The sequence below is a fragment of the Tetrahymena thermophila genome, assembly GCF_000189635.1.
Source record: "Tetrahymena thermophila SB210 genomic scaffold scf_8254736, whole genome shotgun sequence".
Classification (NCBI taxonomy): Eukaryota; Ciliophora; class Oligohymenophorea; order Hymenostomatida; family Tetrahymenidae; genus Tetrahymena; species Tetrahymena thermophila.
This window is the reverse complement of record NW_002476500.1, coordinates 22827-34750: the sequence shown is the minus strand read 5'-3', so window position 1 is coordinate 34750 and position 11924 is coordinate 22827. Positions and strand designations below refer to the sequence as shown.

The 11924-nt window shown below is 19.5% G+C and overlaps 1 protein-coding gene across 1 annotated transcript; it reads right to left on the bottom strand. All coding sequences in view use genetic code 6, as the record gives it.

The window, feature by feature from the left end:
• Positions 1-4687: 4687 nt before the first annotated feature.
• Positions 4688-5176, bottom strand: TTHERM_00733950 (cell surface immobilization antigen; the record flags this gene model as incomplete). The annotated part of the gene is made up of 1 exon (XM_001011543.3): positions 4688-5176. The coding sequence occupies one exon, from the start codon at positions 5174-5176 to the stop codon at positions 4688-4690; it is 489 nt and encodes a 162-aa protein (XP_001011543.1).
• Between the last annotated feature and the right edge of the window lie 6748 nt (positions 5177-11924).

The window sequence follows — 11924 nt, the reverse complement described above, 5'->3', positions numbered from 1 at the left end:
TTTTTTAATAATGATTTCTAATATTTTTTTATTAATAATTATAAAATATTAAATTTGGTTGTCCCTCCGTCCTAGAGTTTTTAAACAAAATTTTAACAGATAGACTGATTATTTTTACTCTTTGAAGTTTGATGTAAAGGAGATAGTTAGTTAGTTAGTTAGTTATTAAGTTTTCAAAATTTAATAAAAGCTTATTGTTTTTCAAAGTAAATACGTAACCTTAAAGGTTAATATAAATTAATTTAACTTAATAAATTCTGGTAGAAAGAATTAAATAAATTGTATGGCAATAAATATTTCTATGCCAAGATAAATAATCTTAAGATAATTGTTTTCTTTGTGCTACAAAATTTTAATCTTTTCTCCTTTTGCTCATTTGCTAAGCTATGAATGATATTTTCCTTTTAAAATTTGAAACCCTTATCATGCATATATTATTTTACAAATGGCAGGTTTTGAAACTTAAATATGATAATTTTTATTTAAATTCTATTAAATTGTAGAAAGAAATTCCTATCTTTTTATCTTTATTATTTTTTAAATACATTCTGTAATATTTATTGTATTTGTTAAATTAATACTACCACAATTTTAGAAGTTATTATTGACATTTCCCAATTCAAGCATTTTAAAATAAAGATATGGCTTGGTTCAACTAGAGTTTTTAGAATTAAATAACAATACTACTATATATAAATAAAAAGTACAAATAACAAAATAATACTAATAATCTGATTTTTCATAGCTTTAGGTGATTTCAAGGTACTGTAATTTTGGTTTTTTCATTGTTAATTAAGATTGATTAACTTTTTAATTATATTTAAGCTTGAAAAGAAAAAAATGTATAATTTTATACTGTTTTTGACAATCCGTATAATCCTGTAAATATATTTTTTTTTATAAAAAATATCATAAATAGACTTTAAAATCTATTATAAATATATATTATACGTAACTAAATGTGAGTTTGTTGTATTTCTGTATGAAAAAATATTAATAAGCTTTTTTAATACTTTTGAAGGAAAAGATAGAGGAATCCAAATCGCAATATTTATAACAGTAAAATACAAAAAATACTACAATTTATTAATAAATTGGTTTTCTTTAAATAAATAAAATGTATTTTAAGGCAGAGAATTTACTTAAAACATTTTTTAGTCATTTTTCTATTCATAATGAAGTAGAGAATAGATCATTCAAAAATAATTCAAATTATCTAATACTTTCTGATTAGCAAATTAGCTCATAAGTAGAAGATCAAATAATTTATCAATTTCTAAATTCTGAGTAAATCTTATCTATTCATTAAAAAATGCATTCATGAGTTTACAAATAATAAAAATTACAAATTTTGATAAATTAGTTCAGGCAACAAATATTTAAGAAATGAATGTGTAAAATTTGAGTAAATCTCATCTATTAATTAAAAATAAATTTATGAGTTTTAAGTAATATAACAAATTTACAACTATTTTTAAAGAAGTTCGAGGCAAAAATTATTTATGAAATGAATGTGTAATAAATGATTAATAAATAGATAGATAAACATTTTTAATATTCAATCAAAGAAATATTAAATATTTTTTAATATTTATAAATTATTATTTATTTTTATTTAAAATCATTTTTTATTTTATTTCTAACATTAAAAGTAATAAATAAATAAATAAATAAATGATAAAGGTCAGTATTAATTTTCATAAACCTAAAAAATTGGATATAAGATTTTTCGCATAAAGATTATCTGTTTTTTTAATGATCAATTTGTATTAAAGCTATTAGCCACTCTTTTTTTCCACAAATTTTCTGTGTAGTTAATCAAATATTAGATTTATACGCAAAAATATAAATTAAGCATTTTAAGAGGAGTTTATTAAGAAAATAGAAATTTTCTAAAAAGAAAAACTTGATCTAATTAATACTTTATTAAATATATATTTTTTCTGCTTTTAAAAATATAATTTTTTGGTTTTTTAAAATCAAGAAAAAGGTTTAAATTATAGAGCTCAGATATTTATATGTTGTTTTTAGCAAAAAAAGGAATTTTTTTAGATTAAAGATAGATAGATTTCTTGAAACAGTATAAAAATTAAAATGGTTTTGTATTTTATTGGTTAATCAGTTATCAAAGATACTAATATTTTAAGACCTTTAAAAATCAATTGTGCTTAAAAAGGAAAATTAGATTTTGATATTGCTGTATTCATTTCTAATTAACTTATCCACAAATATAAATTGTCATTATTATATTATCAAGTAACTTAATCAACTAAAAACAAGATAATTATCCCCTCCCTTTATACTTCTATTTTGATTGTAACAAAAATTAGTCACTTATATTTTTATCTCATATTCACTGATAATTAACTATTCCTTTTATTTTAAATTTTTGTATTTTTAAATAGTCACTATGCTAAATTTTAAGTCTTCAACAATGATTAAGCTATGGAAGATATATTATTCAAATTTAATGCACTTACAAGAAAGGAAGTGAAAAAAATAATTATATTTTTTAATAGTAAAATATGTATTTATTCAGATAAATAATTTGATTTTTTTCTTCAAAGTTATGAATTCAGCTTCAGAAACTATTTACAAATTCATCATTATATTTTACTTAAATATATTTGTTAATCAATCTAAATTAGCTTTAGAAGCTACTGAAAGTATAAAATATAAAAAATTCAACATATGTTATTTAGAACTAAATATTTTTATTTATACTTTTCACATAATTTACTAAATTTAAAAATGTAGTTACCCGTGTATATTAGTAACTAATTAAATTATTCAATTCTTAAAATAATAGGTTATTATTACTCTTTTAATATTATAACACCTTTGTTTACTTTTTAAAATATATTTTTTGAATTTATACTTGTATGTTTTCAAATATGTAACAAAGATATTTTAATATTAATTTTTGATATTTATTTATACCCAAATTAAATAATGTAATCTTAGTTTTTTTCATTCGTAGAAAACAGTAGTAAATAAAAAAGATATTTTCTATTTTAATAATCAATTAATTAATATTAGATTTCTTCAAATTTCTGTATTTTAGTTATTTAGATGATATAATAGATATTCGCAATGCAAAGCGTGACAAATTATTTGTCCAATTTTATGTATTATTTCGTGCAAAAGCCAGATCAAGCTTTTTTAATTTTTAAAAAATGGCTGGGTTTGCTGACCCAACCCTATATATATATATATAAATAAAAAGCATAATTAACAAAATATTACAAATAATCTGATTTTTCATTTTAGTTGATTTTAAGCTTAACTACTGTAATTTTTGTTTTACCAAATAATAGTTATTATTCTTAGATAAGATTAGTTCACTTTTTAGATATATGTAAGCTTGAAAAGAAAAAAAGTTCTAATTTTAAACTGTTTTTGACAATCCGTATAATCCTATAAATATAATTTAAAAAAAAAAAATATCATAAATAAACTTTAAAATCTATTATAAATAGATATTATACCTAACTAAATGAGAGTTTGTTATATTTCTTTATGAAAAAATATTTATTAGCTTTTTTAATATTTTTGAAGGGATAGATAGAGGAATCAAATTCGCATAAATTTATAAAATAAAATACAAAAAAGACTAGATATTATTAAATAAAGTGGTTTTCACTTAAAAAATTAAAAATATTTTAAGACAGCCAATTTACTTATAATAATTTTTAGTTATTTTTCTATTCAAAATGAAGTGTGGAATACATTTTTCAAATTATCTAAGACTTTATCTGATAAGTAAAAATTCGATCATAACTAGAAGATCAAATAATTTATCAATTTGCAAATTCTGAGGAAATCTTATCTATTAATTAATTAAAAATACATTCATGAGTTTACAAGTGATATAAAAAATTTACAACTTTTTTTTAAGAAGTTGGAGGCAAAAAATATTTATGAAATGAATGTATAATGAATGAGTGATTAATAAATAAATAAGTATTTTAAATATTCAATCAAAGAAATATTTATTTTTTTTGTTGTTGAATATTTTTAAATTATTATTTATTTTTATTTAAAATAATTTTGTATTTTATTTCAAACATAAAAAATAATAAATGGATGATAAAGGTCAGTATTAATTTATCATATAAAGATGATCTATTGCATTTAAATATAAATATTTAATTTATTTGTATTAAAGCTATTAACTACTCTCTTTTTCATCAGATTTACTGTGTACTTAATAAAATATTAGATTTTATACATAAAAATATAAATTAAGCTTTTTAAGAAGAGTCTACCACTAAATATATATTTCTGGCTTGTGAGCGAGATAATTAGTGAATTATTCATAATATATAAATTTAACTTTTTCTATAAAATAAAAAAGTCTCTAAAATAAAAAAAGTGATTAAAATGCATTAAAAAAAATTTTAATAAAAGGTATGTATGTGAAATAATAAATATTAAATAATATTTTTTGATAAATAATTAAAAATGAAAAGAATATGTTTATGAGAAAAGAAAAGCAAAAAAGAATTTAAAAGAAAAGAAATTTTATTTTAATTAACTGAATGTATTATAATACTTTTCAATCAAATCAGCATACATATATAATATAAAGGTTAAGTAAGAACTTTACTATATTGAGCTAACAATCAAATAAGTATTATAATAAATCTGTTTTTTTTTGAATGAATTTAATTCAGACATATAAAAATCAGAAAAGGAATGAAATTAAAAATAAAACTGAGCTCAAAATTATAATTGACGAAAAAGCTGTTGCTTGGCAACCAGATTTATCAGACTTAGCATATTAGGCGCTAGTTCCATTACAGGCAAGGCAATCGGCATTAGTCCATTAATTAGCAGTTCTAGTACTACCACAAGTTGCACTTGCAGCAACACAACCAGTTAATGCAGTATTAGCAAAGACGGCTTGAACTGAGCCATTAGCAGTTCCAGGACAAGATTTACAGAAGAGATCAGAAGCACCAGTAAGACCTGATGAAGTACTTGCAGGACATGAATTAATGGCACAATTTCCACTACTACCATTTACCCAGTTCAAACCAGTAGGAGCAGTTGGAACAGCTGGGCAAACTCCAGAATTTGCGCATGACGAACTAGTGCAAGCAACATCAGCACCTTGTGTAGCGAATATTTAGCTTACTAAAAGTGAGGCAATAAATAACTTTAAAATAGTCATTTTACTTAAAATTTTGTTTTTATTGTTTTCTTTTTAATTAATTAATTATTATGAAAAGAGGTTGTTTGATTTAGGTATTTATAAAGAAAGATACAGACAATAAAATTTCTTAATTTAATTTTTTTCTTCTAAAATATAATAAAGTCTATGAAGGTATGTATGTATATATGTATGATATTTAATTAATTTATTTGAAGAAAACAAGTTAAAATGAGCATTCTAAATTATAAATTATGAATGGATATAAATCAGGGGTTGACTAATTTATATAAAATTTTATAACATAAGTAGTAAGTAGTATTGTAGTACACTTTTATTTAGTAAGTAAAAGCATGCTATTTCATTAATAAAAATAAAAAGTAAGTTTATAAATAACATTTTTTAAAAGAAAATAAAAAGGATTTTTTATAGTCATGTTTACCTTAAATAACAAAAATTTCATAAGCTTCTTAAGCCAGAAAAGCGAGTTGGTTGAATAAATTCGTTATTAGCTATAAAAACTAAATAAATGAGCTAATAATTTTTGATTTTGATACCTTACCCTATCAAATTTAAAAAATATCTTTCATCATCTATTATATTATTTTTGTAATTAACTATAAAGTCTATTAATTTAAGTGTGAAATAGATCAAAATTTACAAAGTCTAGATTAACTAAGAATCACTCATTTAATAAGCTCACTCCTTATGATCAGCTAGCTAACTATATTTTCTTTTATTAATTGTAATTTAATTTTCAAATGTTGAGTAATTTATTTATTAAATCATACTCTTACCTGATTAAAAATATTTTAATAGTAAAAGCAATCCTAAAAAATGAATAAAATGATACATAAAAATAGAATATTCTTGAAGAGATTAATAAATTTTCCATCTAGATCACATAAAACATTTTAATTATATAGTATGAATTTATTCAAATTAATAATATTAAAAATTTCCAAAAATTTAAAATAAATTCTCAGATTTTCTAAAACTTTGTTTACATATTTTAATTTTTAAAAAAATATAAGATCTTTGAAATGAGTTTGATAGGGTTAGATTGTTATAGTTGAATATTTGAATGTAAAAAATTGATGAATAATTCTGTGAAACAAATTAATTTAAATTCAATATTAATATAAATATTACCCGTTGAATTTAATTTAAGTTTTATGGTTGATATTCAAGATTCAAAAATAAAAAAACTTACCCTATAACTCAAAGTCATATTTTATTCATATTTATATTCTATTTTGTAAAATATTTTAGTATTATTACATAGGAATATAAGTATTCTTATATAAATATAACAGTTATAAAACATATAAAACGTAAAAAAGAATTCATCTTGTTTGTTTTTTCTTATTTAAAATAACATCCTTTAGATAAAATAAGATAATTTATAACTGTGATTTATTTTATCTCTGAAAAAGAAAAGAGTTCAATTTGATATGTATTTTTGAAACCAAAAAATGAAATTCAGAGAAAACTTTAGGATTTTCATCAATAAATTTTATCTTTTTATATTAAAAGTTTAAAGATATTTGGTTATCACAAAGAAATGAATTTTAAAATTGTTCATTACAGTTATTGTTTTTCCCATAATTTTAATTAAATATGAATGAGTGTAAATTAATAGATTCATAAATTATTATTATTTACATTTTTTCATTTTGTTTACAACTATTCGTTTTTATAAATTATTTTTTATTCAATTAAAACAATAATATTTGAAATACTCACTTAGTTGATATGTTTGTTAAGTAACCAAGCATTCTACAAAATAAATAATAAAAACTATTTTTTTTTAATTTTTTAACACAAGTAAATTCATGAAAATTAGATGAGATGCCTTATTGACTCTTTTCTTATATTTGCATATTTATATGTTTCTGATTATTAGATTTTGATTATTCAACTTAGATATTTATTTTTTAAGAAAAGCATTTAAAAAGGGATTTTTCAAAACTCGTATAAAAGATATAATTTTCTTGATGCTAATTAACTATTCAAAATCAGTTATAATTTCTTATTTTAATATATGGATTTTGATCCCATTAAATGATAAGCATATCTTTCTAAAAATATGATATGTTTGTTGGAAAAATCATAAAATATTTTGCTTAAGTAAACAATTTTTTAAGTAAATTACTAAAAAGCAATTACATCAAAAGAAGCAAATAAGATAAAAAATAGAATTTGTATATATGTACAGAAATTGATGGATTTGCATAAACTTTAATTTATTTTTTAATCTATATATAAATGAATTTTGGTAACTCTAAATCAACATTGAAACTACTGTAAATCAAAATATTTAATTTTGTAAAAGTAAAACAAAAACAACTTTAGATTAATTCAAGGGTTTATTAAATATTTATAAACAAAGCAATATCAAAGATTTTGTGATTAAAAAAAAGCTAATATATTAATTGAAAGTAAAAACTTTAGGCAAAATTTAAAGTGTAAAAAAACTAAATGTATTAAAAATCATGCAATAGAAAATAATTTTATTTTTATTTCAAAAGTCGTAAAAATATTTTAAAAAGTATTCAAATTTTTGAAAATTTTTATCTATTTGTAAACCAAATTTTTAAATTAAAATTGAAATCATCTAATGTTTGTTACTCCTCAAGAAAGTAATTGAGCTAATAACTCTGTTATTAAAAGATATTTATTACAGAATACTTAACTTACTAACTAACTAATCTAATTTTTAATTTAAAAAATCTACAGTAAAATGAATAGAGTTTTTTGGAGACTTTCCAAATTTTATACATCAAATAATAAGATTTAGTATTTAATTTAAATTTTCTTCAAAGTTACAGTAAAATAGCTTTACATTAATTCAAGCGAATATTAAATATTTATAAACAAAGCAATACCAAAGGTTTTGCGATGAAAAAAAACCATTATAATAATTGAAAGTAAAACCTTTAAGCAGATTTTAAAGTTTAAAAAAATAAAATACAAACAAAATTGCAACAGAAAATTATTTTTTTTTAACTAATAATCATAAATTTTTTTTTTAAGTATTCGATTTTTTGAAAACTTTTATGTTTTTGTTTGTTTGTTTGTTTGTTTGTTTGTAAACAACGTTTATTAAAAGTGAGGAAGCATGCAAATTTTTCGATTATAATTGAAATCATCTAATGTTACTGCTCAAGAAAGTAATTGAGCTTATAACTCTGCTATAAAAAGATATTTATTACAGAATACTTAACTAACTAACTAATCTAATTTTTAATTTAAAAAATCTGCTTTTAAATGAATAGAGTTTTTTGGAGACTTTCCAAATTTTATAAAACAAATAATAAGATTTAGTATTTAATTAAAATTTTCTTCATAGTTACAATAAAATAGCTTTACATTAATTCAAGCGAATATTAAATATTTATAAACAAAGCAATACCAAAGGTTTTGCGATGAAAAAAACCCCACCAATATATAAATTGAAAGTAAATATTTTGGGCAGATTTTCAAGCTTAAAAAAATAAAATACAAACAAAAATGCAACAAAAAATAATATTTTTTTAAATTAAATTAAAAATCATAAAAATTATTTTATAAAGTTTTCAATTTTTTGAAAATTATTATGTGTTTGTTTGTAAAACAGTGTTTATTAAAGGGGAAGAAGCAAGCAAAATTTTGAATTAAAATTGAAATAATCGAATATTAATCCTCAAGAAAGTAATTGAGCTAATAACTCTGTTATATTCGGAAAGTCTCCAAATTATTTAAATGAAAAATTAGTTTAGTATAGTTTTCTAGCAGATTTTAAACAGATTTTAAAGCATAAAAATAAAATGTATTTAAAACAAAAATGCAAAAGAAAATAATTTTGTTTTTATATTAAAAATCATAAAAATTACTTTAAAAAGTATCCAATTCAATTTTTGAAAACTTTTGTGTTTTTGTTTTGTTTGTAAAAATCTTTTATTAAAACAGAGAAGCATACAAATTTTTCAATTAAAAATTGAAATCATCAAATGTTACTCATCAAAAAATAATTAAGCTAACAACTCTGTTATAAAAAGACAGAATACTATCTAAACTAATCTAATTTTTAATAAAAAAATATGCATTAATATGAATTGAGTTGTTTGGAGACTTTCTGAATTTATTAAAACAAATAATAAGGTTTAGTTTTGATATATTTAATTAAAATTTCTTCAAAGTAACAATAAAACAATTCCTTTGACTTCTATTTAGTTACTTAATTAATTAATGTGGAAAAAGAAAAATTTACTCAAATAATTAGCTTACATACTCAAAACATCATTAATTAATCATTTATCCTCTTTTTTCTTCTCTAATAATATAGCTTACAACTTTTTATATAATAAACAAAATCTATACATTAAACATATAAATTTCCAAATATGAATTCAAATTCTTATAAATTAAAGTAGATTTACTACAGTATAAAGTACACATTTATCAAATAAATTGAAGTAATTTTTTAATGCTTTCTGATTATGCTAAATAAAATATATCTACTAAAATTATTTTAAAATTCATAATTATTCAATAAAATTAAAAAACAATTACCAATAGTAAAGTAAATTTTAGTTGATTTATTCTTGCACCCTTATAATAAATAATATTGTATGTATATATATAATTCTGTAAATATACTATTAAAAAAAGTAATACCATACATACATTAACTTAAGAATCACTTATAAATAGATATTATACATAACTAAAAATCCTAAATAAATAGAAAGGATAAAAGAATCAATACCACATACATTGACATATTAAAATAAAATCAAAAAAAGGCTACAAATTTTTAAATAAATTAGTTTTCTCTCAACAAAATAATAAAATATATGATTAGACAGCGAATCTTTTAAAATATTTTTTAGTCATTTTTCTATTCAGAGCGAAATAAGAAATAGATCTTTCAAATTTAATTAAAATGATGAAATACCTTATCTAATAAATAAATTAGCTCATAGTTACAAGATCAAATAATTTATTGATTACTAAATTTTGGTTGGATAAATATTATCAATTGATTATTAAATATATTCATGAATTTACAGATTATTAAAAATTTACAGCTTTTTATTAAGAAGTTAAATACAAAAAATGTTTATGAAATGAATGATTAAAAATAGATAGATATTTTTAAAATTCAATCAAAGAACTAACTAACTAACTAACTAACTAACTAACTAACTAACTAACTAACTAACTAACTAACTAACTAACTAACTAACTAACTTTATTATCTTTTCAAAAATTATGGATGGATTATTATTTATTTTTAAGATGGTAGGTAGGTAGGTAATATATTAATTTTCATAAATCTAAAAAAGTATTTTTAAGATTTCCGCATCAAATTATTTGTTGAGTTTTAATGTAATTATTAATTTTTTGAATGTAAGTTTTTAACCACCTCAATTAGTTCAAGCTACTGTAAATAAAAGAAAGTTCAATTAGAAAGAAAAATCATAGTAAATTCATTCATAAAAAATATATAATTTTCTGCCTTCAAGAATACAAAATTTTTATTTTGAAAATAAAGACACAAAATCTTAAAAAAATATGAAATAAGTAGAAATATATATATGAATGTGTGTTTTTAGCAAGAAAGTAGTTTTTTTAGATTTACAGAGAGTAAAATATCTTGAGAAGTTTATAAATTAAAATAGATTGATTTGTAATGTAAATACTTAGCCAATTAATAATTCAGCAAAGATAATACAATTTGTAGACTTTAAAAATTAATATTCCATAATAAGGAAAATTCAATTTGATATTGGTGAATTAATTAATTTCTAATAAGCTCATTCACAAATATAAATTTATAAATCAGATAATCACATAAAAATAAGAAGACAATTATGGATTTATTTTGAGTTTTTGTATTTTTATTATTTACTAAGTGGTCAGCAATTATCATTTTATGATAGATAAATTATTCAAATTTAAAGCTTTTTTAGAAAGGAAATGAAAAAATAATTATTTTTTTAAATTGTAAAACATGCATTTATTCATATAAATAATTTGAATTTTTATTCAAGGTTATATTAGAATTCAACTTCAGAATTCAGTTGTAAATTAATCAATCGTATTTTAATTTAATCTTATTTGTTAGTCAATCTAAATTAGTTTTAAGAATAATAGAAAGTATCAAATATAATAATTTCAACAGAAATTATTTAGAAGAAAATATTTTTTATTTATACTCTTTCAATGATTTTCAAATTTTGAAAATTTGGTTATATATGCTTATTTCTTTGAAAGCTAATTAAGCAAAATATTCATTTTTTTAAATTATAAGTTAGTCTTTTATCTAATAAAAATGAATGATAATCTAAAATCAAATATCAAATAGTTTAGACAGACTTTCCCATTAATTTTTAAAAATATTAACTTTTATCCTACCTCTATTAATTATCCATATTTTATTTTTTCTTTAAAATATCTTTTTTCTGTATACGCTTGTGTATTTTCAAATATTTTACAAACATACTTTACTTATAAATTTTAGGTATTTGTTTACTGAGTTGAAAAAAAATTAAGGTATTCTCATATTAAATTTTGTAGACTTAGCTATTTTCATTTGGAGAAAAGAAAAAAGATATTTTCTATTTCGAATAATTAATTAATTGAAATCTACAAATTAGTGGTATTTATTTTAATATAATTTTGAAATGCTTATATAAAGAAAGTTAGTAAGCAAGCAAGAGCATTTAGATATTTCTGAGTTATTTTCTTTAAGTGATAATTGTTCTAAATAATCAAATAGTCA